The sequence below is a fragment of the Panthera uncia genome (genome assembly GCF_023721935.1).
Source record: "Panthera uncia isolate 11264 chromosome B3 unlocalized genomic scaffold, Puncia_PCG_1.0 HiC_scaffold_1, whole genome shotgun sequence".
In the NCBI taxonomy this organism is placed as follows: domain Eukaryota; kingdom Metazoa; phylum Chordata; class Mammalia; order Carnivora; family Felidae; genus Panthera; species Panthera uncia.
The window spans coordinates 135,907,253-135,920,040 of NW_026057582.1; the positions used below are offsets into that span (position 1 = coordinate 135,907,253).

General features: G+C 48.7%; 1 protein-coding gene across 1 annotated transcript in view; it reads right to left on the bottom strand.

The window, feature by feature from the left end:
• Window positions 1-12,788, bottom strand: part of NTRK3 (neurotrophic receptor tyrosine kinase 3) — a 281,699-nt gene that overhangs the window by 158,979 nt on the left and 109,932 nt on the right. Inside the window, exons 4-5 of the mRNA XM_049614067.1 lie at window positions 10,269-10,337; window positions 389-546 (exon numbers count right to left, since the gene is read on the bottom strand). Coding sequence (XP_049470024.1) covers window positions 389-546; window positions 10,269-10,337 — 227 coding nt within the window. The remainder of the gene's footprint in view (window positions 1-388; window positions 547-10,268; window positions 10,338-12,788) is intronic.

Consider the following 12,788-nt stretch of genomic DNA (forward strand, 5'->3'; position numbering starts at 1 on the left):
CCATCCTGAGACATTCTGGGATCTAGTAAGTCTGTGGAGCCCGGGAACCTGCTTTTCTGAAGTACCTGAGATTCTCCTGATACAGAAAGGTCCAGAAACGATGCTTTGAGACATACTCCTCCGGGTCTGGTTGACAAGCGGGTCAACTGTGGTCCACTGACAAGGGACACCCTTAACCCCTGTCTTCATTCCTGAAACCAGCCTTCTCACGCCTGGCTCACGAAGGAACAGGAATCACCAAGGAGGTAAACGGTAAGCTAGACCTGCACCCCGTGCAGAGTTCAAGGCCGGTGGGGGAAAGGCCCTGGCTCTCCAGGCCACTGCGCAGGGCCGTGTCTGGGGTGTGAGGGATGCCTCCCCGGAGCACGGTGCCAGGCGGCTCACTCACCACACTGGCTGATGTTCATGCGGAAGAGGGGCAGCTGGGAGCCGTCCGCGTTGATGCAGTAGAGGTGCTGGCTGCTGAGCTTGGCCTCCCCCTGCTCCTGCCACAGCTGCATCCAGCGGATGTCACAGCTGCAGTTGAAGAAGTTCTGCTCCAATCTCCTGTGGGCAAGACGACAGGGGAAGGGACCTCCTGAACCGAAGATGGCCCAGCTCCCTCCCCGGGGCTGCGAGGGAGGCCCCCACCTGCTCTTCAGGGACGAAGCAGAGGAGGGGTTTAGCCAGCTCTCGAGAAAAATTAAAAAATACTTACAAGTCCATGAATTTATCTAGTTTTTAAACTAATAAACTCGTCTGAAAAACAGAAATCCACTCCACTTAACCTACCTTGGCAACGAGACCCTTTTAAATATGTCAGCTTGGGATGCTCCTGTTCTCAAAACGCCTCCAGCGGCTTCCCATCTCATTGAAAGTCAAAGTCAAAGGTCCACGGGGTACGCACTGCTCTCCATCACCTCTCTGATCCCATCTCCTACCTCACGCTCCTTTCCTCTTCTTCAGTCACACTGACCTTGCTGTCTGACAAGGTCACTGGCATGACCAGCCTGCTCTTGCCTCGGGGCCTTTGCACATGTTGTCCCTTCTACCTGCAGAGTTCTAACCCATAACGTATCTGCTAGATTGGCTCTCTCACTTCATTAAAGAATCATATGGCCTCCTCTGATCACTTCTACAGGTAAGCTACTGCTAACCCCTGCCCTCACACTGTCCAGTCCTCCCCACCCCCAACTATTCTCTTCTTTTGAGGATTTGTCACTGCCCAGCATCACTTTGAAAAATTATTTGCTTGTTTATCATCTGTCTCACCAAACAAAAATTAACCTCCATGGAAGTCAGAGACATTGCCTATTTGGTTCATTGCTGTATCACCAGTACCTATAACTGAGCTTGGCAAATAAATACCCATTGAATGAACAAAAGAAGGGAAGGGGAGGGAGGGAAGGAAGGAAGGAGGAAGGAAAGGGTTACTCTCCCTGGGGAGTAAGTAGTTAGCTATTTCTAAGATATGCTCAAAGCCCATCCTGGGACCAGCTTTATTCTTTCATAAATTCAACAAAATCCTTACTAAGCACCTGTTCCATGCTTGGCTGTGGGCTGAGTGCTGTTGATACAGAGGTGAAGAAGACAGTCTCTGTTCTCCAGTGGCACTCAGCTTAGTAAAGAAGAGCGTCTGACGGGGAAAGAGTCAAGTTCAAGGCCTTCCTTCTCCACTGACTTTCCATGTGACTTAGAGCAAGTCCCCGCCCCTCTAAATGGAGTTATCTCATTAGGGGGACAATGAATGGCTTTCACTGATATAAGACTCTTCAAGTAAAGGGCATCTGATAAATCTGAATGCCTGGATCGGTAAGAGGGATGTGATTCTCTTTCTGGACCAGTAAGAAGATAAATCCGCTGGTGCCCAGACAGAAGGGCTCTTGGGTAACCAGGATATTTTGGACAAGTGGCAGAATACCGAAGTAATTAAGCATGCATCCAAATTGATCAGCTTTCAGGAAGAAGTGAGGCCCCGGGGGAGGAATCCGTGTTTCCCAGCCAGTGGGACACCACAGGTAGAACGTGGCAACACCTTTGCATGATTTCCCTTTGGTCTGAAAGTACGCTGCTCTCTTTCAGAAAAAAAGAAGGGACCTAACCTTCACTAAGTATCTGCTTCCCACAGCCACCCTAGGAGACGGCCGGCACTGTCCCCCTACAGACGAGGGAGCTCCTCTTACGTTTGGAGGGGTGAGTCACATGCTCGAAGTCCCTCTGCTGGTGTGCGACAAAGCAAGGCTCCATACCTCAGCCCGCTGACTCCAAGCCCCCGTGCACTCTCCACCCCACCTATCAACTACGAGGTGCTTCTGGGCGTGACAGGAGACACAGAGGAGCCAGCACCACCCCTGACTTCGTGGCTCCTGGGCAGAGACCCGGGGAAGAGTTCAAGGCGATGCTGGAGGCTGAGATGGGAACACAGGAAAGAAAGGTTGTGCCAGGGCACAGAGTTCATGTCGAGCAGCACTGGGAAATAAAGCTGCAAGGGGGAGTGGAGGCCAGATGGTGCAGGACTCTCACTGCCACACTGAACATCGAGAAGTGTGGAATTCATCCAGGGGCAGTGGGAACCAGTGAGACCCTTAGAGCTGGAAGTGATGGGAACAAAGCCAGTCTGTGCAGGATAAACTGGGGAAGAGGAGAGCTGGGGTGGCACACTGGTTGGGGTGTTTTCCAAACACGGGGTCACCGTGTAGTCAGGGAGTCCGTGCACTTCTCAAAGCACCCAAGCAAAAGGATAAAGGGATGAATGGGAGATTAAATCCAGTCTGCACACCTTGATGAGACCCAGCACCTGGCGTGAGGCTCTGTGCACCCAGACGGGGCTTCTTCTCCTCATTCACACATGGACCTGTGGAGGCCACCAGGCTCGATGCCAACGTTCTCAACCTTCTTGGTCTCAGAACTCCTTTTTACTCTTAAAAATTACCGAGGGGGCTCAGTCGATTGAGCATCCGAGCCTTGGTTTTGGCTCAGGTCATGATCTCACCGTTTGCGAGTCAGAGCCCCGCACCGGGCTCTGAGCTGGCAGCAAGGTGCCTCCTTGGGATTCTCTCTCTCTCCCTCTCTCTCTGCCACTCCCATGCTCACTCTCTCGCTCTCAAAAATAAATGAATAGGGGCGCCTGGGTGGCGCAGTCGGTTAAGCGTCCGACTTCAGCCAGGTCACGATCTCGCGGTCCGTGAGTTCGAGCCCCGCGTCAGGCTCTGGACTGATGGCTCGGAGCCTGGAGCCTGTTTCCGATTCTGTGTCTCCCTCTCTCTCTGCCCCTCCCCCATTCATGCTCTGTCTCTCTCTGTCCCAAAAATAAATAAAAAACGTTGAAAAAAAATTTTTTTTTAAAAAAAATTAAAAAAAAAATAAATAAATAAAAATAAAAAAATAAAATAAAATAAATGAATAAACTTCTAAAAAGAATTACTGAGAGCCTCAAAGAGCTTTTGCATGTGTAGATTATACCTTTCACTATTTCCCATTTTGGAATGCAAACAGAAAATTTTAAAACAAGACACTGCCATTAGCACAAACTCCCTTGGTCATCAGGGCAATGATGTTATCACACGGCACGTGGCCTCTAGAAAAGTCCACGGCACCCCCACAGGAGAATGGAAGTGAAGAGGGCAAAGGACATGTCAGATTCCACCTCATGGTCTCCCTGAGAGAGTCTTAAGGACCCCCGCGGGAACCCCGGACCCCCATTTGAGAGCTGCTGCCTGGTCAATAAGGGCCAGAGTAGACTGGTGAGAGCGGGGGAGGGGCGGATGGGATTAAACAGGCACCTTAAAGGAAGACAAGGTGGTATTTGGGGCCCCGCTGGAGGCACAGGGAATGAGTGGAGGTTGACACCAAGGTCTGAAACTCCAGGAGACAGGAAATCAAAGAGAAGGTCTTTAGTTGAAAACAGAAGAGAAGGAACCAGTGGAAAGAAAGAGGTTCAATGTACTAGGAATCGGGATGAGGTCCTAGAGGAGCAAAGTGAAGGGTGAGGTCCAGACCTTGGTGGTTGTCTGCCTTGGCATTAAGGCTAGAGGCCACCATGGCCGAGACAACGGATTGAGAGGAAAGAAGACAAGTGGGCAAGAGAAAACGAGAGCTGAGAAAGAAAAATGGAGAAACATTTGCGTCACACTTAGCACGTACCCGCCACCACGCTCAACACTCCACGTGCATCACCCCCGTTTAACCCTCACGGCAAGGAGCAAGCAGGGGCAACAGGTGCATGATGGCTTCCTTGGGAAAAGCAGAAGGTCAGAATGGCTGCCCAGCACGTGGAGGGCAAGAAGGCCTAAGGACGCGGAGCAGCGTTTGTATTCATGTCGCAGGGGAGGTGTGGACGGGCCTGGAATGGTAGCCAGGGTCCAGATGCTTGCATATATGCAAACTGAACCAGGTCAGCCTGGTTTTTCCCAGATGCTCACTTGACAAGATGTGGTCATTCATTATGAAGTAGTTGTAAAAATACAAATTATCCACCTGGGTGGAAAAGATTAGCAAGCAAGGGGCTGGGCTGGGTTGCTTCGAGCCCCACGTGCTTCATTCAGTCCTGCCTCACCCCAGCCCTGCTCTGCTGAGTACCCTGACTTCTCAGTGCCGCCCCCCCCCCCCCCCCCCCCCCGCCAAAGGGCTGACAGCACCAAAGTGTCCCGAGGCTGGTGGGAGAATTAAGTGGGCTGACATTGCCACGGATAAGCACACTGGTTTTTTGTTTCCTTCCATCCCTTTCCTCTAGAACGTGGTCCAATCGAAAGGATGTGCCATGAGACCTGGCCCACCCTCCATTCCAGAGTCTCCTGGAAACTGCAAAATAAACCTCAAGTTTTCCCCTATCCCTCAGGACTTTCCTCCTAGAGGGCAAGACGCACACACACAACAGAAAGCATGCCGAGTCTCTCAACACGGGTGCCCTGGGCATCCTCGGAGCGAACGGACCATAGTCTTCGCACCCTGACTCGGGGAGATGGGCCACAAGCATAGAAAGGCAGCCCTCAATCTACATGATGCTGTCAGCTGTCCCAGCGCTTCAGGTCTCTCGATGAGGGGCCCTCAGCCCGGGCTTCAGGGGCTGTCTCAAGGATCCTGAAGTAAGGCTTTCCCTGCCCCATCAACAACGCAGATGGCCCCATGAATAATACAGCAACAGCTGCTCCAGGGCAAAGCTTACCAACACCCAGCCCTGGCCCCAAGATGGCCTGGGGCCTAATTGCAGGGCCCTAGGGGATTCCCACCGATTAACTCAGCCCCATCCAAGCACGCACACACAGACACCCTGCTGCACAACCAAGGCCACAACAGGGTGTTTAGAAAACACTGATTCCCCTCCCTCCAGTCATCACTCTGGCTTTCTTCTCCCCGCCACAGCGCTGCCAGTGGCAATCTGGGGCCAGCAGGAGAAAATGTAGAAGGGACACAGACCTGCTGTCATTGAGGGAAGCACGTCCAGAGGGCCAAGTGATCATTGCTGGCCTCCTAGAGGTAACACAATGGCAGAAGTACACAAAAGATCTGGGTTGAGCCGGCTGTCACCTTGGGCAAAGACAGTGCACTGAACTGTGTCTCTCCCAACCCCTGCCCCCCCCGCAAAGATCTGTTCAAGTCCTAACCCCCAAGACCCGCGAATGTGACCTTATTTGGAAATGGAGTCTTTGAGGATATGATCAAGTTAAGGATCATGACATGGTCACGAGACAGGATCATTCTGGATTTAGGGTGGGCCCCTATATCCAATGACTTGGGTGTCCTTAGAAGAGGAGAGACCACAGACAGAGAGACAGGGAGCGCAGCCACATGAAGATGGGAGTCACAGACTAGAGTGACACTGACACAAACCACAGAACACCAGGAGCCACAGAGCCACGAGAAGACAGAAAAGATGAGCAAGGATTCCTCCTGAGAGCCCCTGAAGGGAGAGGGGACCTGTGAAGCCTTAGCTTTGGCCTTCTGACCCCCAGAAGAGTAAAGAGTCACTTTTTATTGTTTTAAGCCTCCAAATTTGTGGTGGTTTAAGGCAACCCTAGGAAACGAATATGGCAAGTAACTTGCTTTTCCAAGACTCTGCTTCAACGTCTGTAAAACGGGGGTAATTGCGCTCGACCCTCCTTCTTCACAAAGTGATGAGGATTCGTGATAACACACGTTAATGTGCTTTGTGAACCAAAAGAGGCTAGAAAGAGGCTAGAAATTACTATTACAGTAACTCTACTATTCACACGATCATTCAGGGACTGCTCTGAGAGTTATGGAAAGTGATCATGCCCTAGTCTGGGAGAAAAGTGCCAGGATCAGCCCAAACCCACCCCCACACTGAGTTAATATTTTACCAAGTCAATTAAATCTGCAAATTATACCAGAGGTAATATCATTTTGCTTTAAGAAAATGAAATACTGCAATCTGTTTTAATCATGACTGCTCTGTGCATGCAGGGTATTAAGAGAAGCCTGTTCAAGATACACTAATGGTCCTTAGGGTATTTCTGGAAGGTTTCCGTGCTGTGGGTTTATATCCTCTGGTGCCTCTTGCCTTTGCCTAAATTGTGTCATGGGATTCAGAATCCGAGCTTCTTTTCTTTCTAGTTCATTCTTTTATCTCTAAGACAATCTCTTTTGATTCTTGCTCTGATTTCTGGACAGACAGTTCCAGTCTTCTCTGTAAGGAAAGAAAACACCATCTTGATATAGCCAGAAACTTCTCAGAGCAACTGTGCACCATCAACTCAAATGTCTGCAAACTCGTGCCATTGAAACAGGGCTGAGGACTCCAAAGGGAGTCCTGAGAGATGTTTCCAGTTCTCCCAATAAGAGAAACACAGTCTGGACTTGTCAGGGGCAATGGGCCAGGCCAAGACCATACCCTTCATGGGTATGGTCTTCATCTGACAAGAGTAAGTGAGAAATGAGTAAAGGAAGCCTCCAGCACATGACAAGGGCTCTGAGATGCTAGCTTGTCTGGGGTTTTTTTCCCTGGTGATATCACCAGGGAAGCCACCATCTTGAGAGTGATTTCCAGAAGGAGACAGGTAAGTATGGGGGTAGGAAGGGGTGGGGGGAGGTGGCGTTGCTGAGTTGTTTAAGGAAAGAGCACTGGTCTTTGAAAACAGCACTGGATGGTGGTAATGCTAATTCCCATAATCCCAATTCCCATGACCACTCTTGAGCTCTGTGATCTTGGACCAGTTGTTTAACTTGGCCGGGCCTCAACCCCTCATTTGCAAAACTGGTTATAATGATACCTCCCATGCGGGGTTGCTCCAAGGATGAGACAGGACTTTGTTCATAACAGGTGCGCAATATATAGCATTTTCGTCTCCTCCTCTACTACTGAAAAGGTCAAAGACACTCAGTCTTTCCAATGAAGAATCCCAACAGCATGCTTTCTCCTATCAAGGATCTTCTAATGGGAGAGGGTCTGGTTGGGGTAGGCAGACATGCTCAATGGCAGAATGAAATGTGCTGAGAAATCACTGCACGCCCTAGTTTACCCTTTCTCTTCCCACAGAAGGTGGCTCAAAGCCACACACTTCTGGCTTTGTGATCTTCTGGCTGCCACGGCACGGAGAGCCGTCTCCCCTTGGCCTCTCTCCTCCAGGGCCAAGATTCTTTCTTCCTGGAAATACCCAACCCATCCCCACACCCCAGTCCACAGGCTCCACTGGGCAGACCCTGGCAGTCTAGAAGGCTCGTGGCAGATGGCGCCATGTGGACTAATCAGGAAGTCGGACAAGAAAATATTACCCCCTCTTCCATTTGCCAGGAACTGAGATTGTTTGGATTTTAATCATAGCCACAGCTAAGAGCCAACATGAGGCCCCTCCATCCAAAAGATAAATTTTCCACTCTCAACATTCAATTCTTCCTCAAAAATAGACCCCTACCAGGGTGATTGCTCCTTGGAGGGGGGCTTCTTTATTTTCCAATGTAATTTTTTTCTTATTTAACAATATGACAGAAATAAAATACTCTTGGATATGGTGGCTCTCACACACTGACTCACACCGGAGGAAACGTCTTCATTCCTCCATAAGTCACATCTAGCTCACCGGTGTATTGATCCCGGGCAAAGATGAATGCAGAATCCCATGATCCTCTGGGATAAATCTGACATTTTCTTTAAATATATATCCACGGAACAACTGTTTCTAAAACTCCACGAAACAGGTCACCATTGATTTCGCATCCAATGATTTTTTAGAAGGAGCACTGAACGTTTTCTCAATAATTCAGCCAACTGCAGACCCCAGATGTCCCCCAGAGAGATACTGTCCCTCGCCTCCTACAGAGGAAGGGGCAGGCATTCCAGGAGAACCAGACACGAGACTCCCAAGAAAGAGACCCCCAGTTAGCTCCTTATGACAGAGTCCCTGATCAGTACTAGGGCAACGTCAGAAAGAACTGCAATCACGCACTTTTTGAAAATTATCACAGAACCTATCCTTGAATTAGAAAGAGATTTTAAGAGCCTGGGAGACAACTAAGCATAGTGGTCAAGACCTTCAGTCCATACACTACCAGTTGGTTAATGGGTAACCCAAAACATGATACTTAACCTTGCTGAGTACCTCAGTGTCCCCAAATGTGAAGTGACAGTACTAATTCCTACCTGATAAATTATTACAAGAATTAAACAACGTACATAATTCGAGAGATTGCTTGGCCCAGTGCCTGGCACAGAGTTAGATCTCAGAAATCGCTGTTGGCAGTGACCTTAGCAGTCATGTTCATTTACCACTAAGGTTTTTTCCACCTACAGAGATGGAAATGAATACAATGCATCAAGTCTAATGGTCTGGCATTTAGCTGTCTGTGACATCGTCTAATTTTTCAGTGTTATATAAACAAATAAATATATATTTACCTTTTTCCAAGCTCAGGTAGTTTTTAATTGGTGTACATCAAGATCTCAGCCCTACATGACCTGAGAATTGTTGACTGCTATGTCTACTATGCCCAGGCCAGACGAGCAGCCCAGAGGAAGGGGCAAAATCCTAAGAAAGGCAGTACTATCCTAGCAGTGTTCTCTAAAGTCTACAATACTGTCGAAGAGATCACCTCTGTATTCCCTGACCCGAAATGGCCTTGGAAGAAGCACAGGCACTCAGGTCCATAAGGATAAGTAGGATATACAAGGCCCTCCTGGGGTAATGGGCTTACTGGGTCACTGGATATAAATATTCCCCTCCTGACCAACTTGGTTGGAAAAGCTAAGATCATGACTCAACCATGAACTCAGGTGTTCCCAGGTGGGGAGAGGACAGGTTGAAAGGCCAACATCATGGGCAGAGACCCAAGGCCACTGCCTCTTAGTAAAGATGCTAAGCAATCTCTATTCAGTGATTTGGATTTGAGTCACTAAGTAAAAGGGAACACGTGAGCAGTGTCTCTGGAACCCTGACTCCCTAATTTCATCCACGCCTTAATTCCTTTCCAATTTATTCCTTGATTTGTTCCCCCGACATAATATGCTGTCCTTCATGCACAGAGGTGGCCCTGATGACTCACACATCCACAGAAGTTATTTTTTCCAGCAGTGGTCAGGAATTTTCACTCATCCATCCAACATGGGTTTGTACAAAATGGCTGGAGGGGATAGGGCTGAATCCATGAGCCTTGGAAGGCACCAAGGCCAAGAAGTCCACAGGCAGATTAAATAAATACATGGACTTGCCTCCCACCATTCCCACCATCAAGATGCCCATACTCAAGACAAACAGGCTGACAAAAGATTATGAGTGATGGACAGGACGTGTGGTCTGAAGTCAGAGGCCTGGGTTCAAGTCCTGGGTTGGCCAATCCCTAATAATGCAATCTTGGCTGTGTCTCACATGCCTTTTGGGGGCTCAGAACCCTCACTTTAAAATGAAAAAATGCATTTTTTATTGGAGATATAGTAACACTCATCTCCCATGATGCTCATGATGATAAATCTAAAGTCACATAAATGAAAGCACACCTAATAATCTACAAAACCATGTATTACCAATGTGATTTATTATAAATTCATAAATACACTTTAGTATTATAAATATCAATGCTATTATTACCAGTTACCTACAGATAACAAAACTGTGCCCTGCTCAGAGGTAAGATTCCTGTCTTCTTCTGAAATGTACTGTGCCAAAAAGAGCCTCAGAAATCAAACGACAGGGTGGCTCACTCTCACTGAACATGGTATACTCCGTGTCACCCAAGCCGAGAAGCCCCTTCAAGCGCACACCCGACCTCAGGTGGCTCCACTGCCCAACACGTTTCCCCACCCAGCCTACTACTTGCATGGTCTTCAAGACCAAACTTACAATTCCCGAAGACTCAGCGTCTGGAAGAGCTGCCATGAGAGTGTGGTAAGCCGGTTACTCGACAGGTTTCTGCAAGAATGACAAATAAAGGGGAAGTTAAGGGACAGATCTGCGTAAGTAATGCTCGTGGTAGTAAGCTTGGTTATTTCACGGGAGCCTGGCTGTGTTGCTATTCTCCTTGGCTCCATTCTGCTAACAATATATGCCTGCCAGTAGTCAAGGCCACAGATTAGGTTTGCAGAAGATTTCGAAGAAAGGGAGAGATTTTACAAATGTTAAAACAAAAAAAAAAAAATCGTGGTCATTTCCCCACATCCTCACACTACAATAAGTGTTCAGGGAACCTTCTGGAAGCCACCCTCCTCCAGGAGGACAGAGACCTCTCAGGGTACACAAGCCAACTAGCATTCTTTTTCATTTCTGTTACTGAAGTGTCACGGATATAAAAACAACTGTGCATATTTAATGTATACATTGTATACTTCAAGATAAGTATATACCCCTGAAACTGTGACCATAAACGATGCCATAAACTTAACCAGCAACTCTAAAAGTATCCTACTCTCTCTCTCCTTTATTTATTTTTTTTGCAATAAGCATTAATATAAGATACATCCTCTTAACAAGTTTTTTAGGTATACAATATAGTATCACTAATGGACTATGCTGTACCATAGCCTATCTAGGACTGACTTGCTCATCTCGCATCAGTGAAACTATATACCCTTTTACCAACAAGCATTCTTAACATTCACGATAGTGGAAAAAACCTCTGCAGGTCACCTACAATTCCTTCTACCCAGTCTCTCCCCCAGCAAAGAGGTCCATCAATGATCAAGACATCAGCCTTTTGTTCACACTTCTGTTCTCCTCCTAATGGCTATTTAATTGCTCTCATTAGGATGTACAGGGGAAAGGAGTAGCCATTAGTGTTCCAAATAACAGAAGAAACACGCCCGCGGTTATCACTTTCCCAGGCTCGACAAACAGCTTCTGATGTGGTAGCAGCCCTTAAAGGCAGCAAACACTGCTAGAACTGAAGTGGACCCCAGGAACAACATACTCACGTACCGATGAGCACGGACGGCTGTAAGGATGCCACGTAGGTAAATATCGACCCGCACGCACACAAGCATGTGTGGACTGGCATCCATTAAACACACAGGTAGCAAATGCAAACGCACATTCTCGCTCATTCACATAAGCATATGCACACATATGCTTACACACGCACACCCCTATTTAGGTGATTTCTGTAACAGATACTTGGGGAGAACCAAAAACAGGCTACAGTGAGGAATGAGGGGTGGACGAGACAGAAGGAACCCCTGACATTTTTGTTCAAGTTATAAGGGAGTAAGCAAGAGAGCTGCTGTTTGCCATGAAAAGAAGGAAGGGGACAAGGTGATGGCATTACCGACGTGGAAGAGGGAGACGGCTCCTTTACGCAGGAGCTTAGAGAGGTGCTCTCTGAGAGGGTAACAGCGAGCTGAGCCCAGAGTGAGAAGGAACCAGTGCCAGGCTTGGGCTGTTCCGGGCAGTGGACGCCAAGAAGAGCAAAGGCAGGGAGGAGGCCAGTGGGGAAGAACGCAGGGGAGAGTGGTTGGGGGTAAGGGAGAAGAGGAAAGAGCCACACCCACCTTTGCTGGCCGTAGTGAAGACCTTGGATTTTATTTTAAAAACCAATGAGAAGGCAGTGGATGGCTTTAAGTCGGGAAGTGACATAATCTAATTATCTTTTTTTTTTTTTTTTTTTTAAGTAAAAGACCAAGACTGCTGGAAGGTGGCAGACCACTTAGGAGGTCTCTGTATTGAGGAAGGGGATTAGAGATAACGAAGCAGGTGGACTGGGAGGAGGGGAAGGGAGGGGGAGGGGGCCACCAGGACCTCCTATTGGATTGGGTCTGGGAGAGGAGGCAGGAAGACGCCAGCAACAAGGCGAGCAGCGTTATTTGTTAAGACCAGGAAGGCTGTGCAAGGGTCATATCTGGGGGTGGGGTTCAGATCAAGAGCTTCCCCTTGCAAACACTGAGTTGGAGATGCCTGTTAGACATCCAGGGAGAGAAATCAACTAGCCTGTTGGCCAGGGGCTAGAGGTCACGGGGGAAGTCCAGGCTGGTGAAATCACAGAGAGTATGCACACCTTTCACAGGGACAGATGACAGACACAAGGACCCGAGGGACACGGCTTCCCCTTTGCATCTGAGGCCACCCTACCCTTGGTGACAGCCTGTGACTATGTTAAGAAAGGCAACCCCGTTTCTGCAGGTGCAGGGGACTGGTAGACAAAAGAAGGGGGGCCATAGGCAGGGAGGGGGCCCTAAGCTTCCTGTTGTGCTCCCCCTGCAGCCAGCACTGTCCTTCCAGGGCCCTCCTGCCCGCAGGGCGCTGTCTAGGGTAGGTGCCTCCTGCCCATGGGGTGTAGAGCTCTAATGCGTATGACTCACCGAAAGCTCATCAACCGTGACCTGTCCACATGCTCCCCTTCACAAAACCCCTACCAGCAGTCTGCTCGTGCCT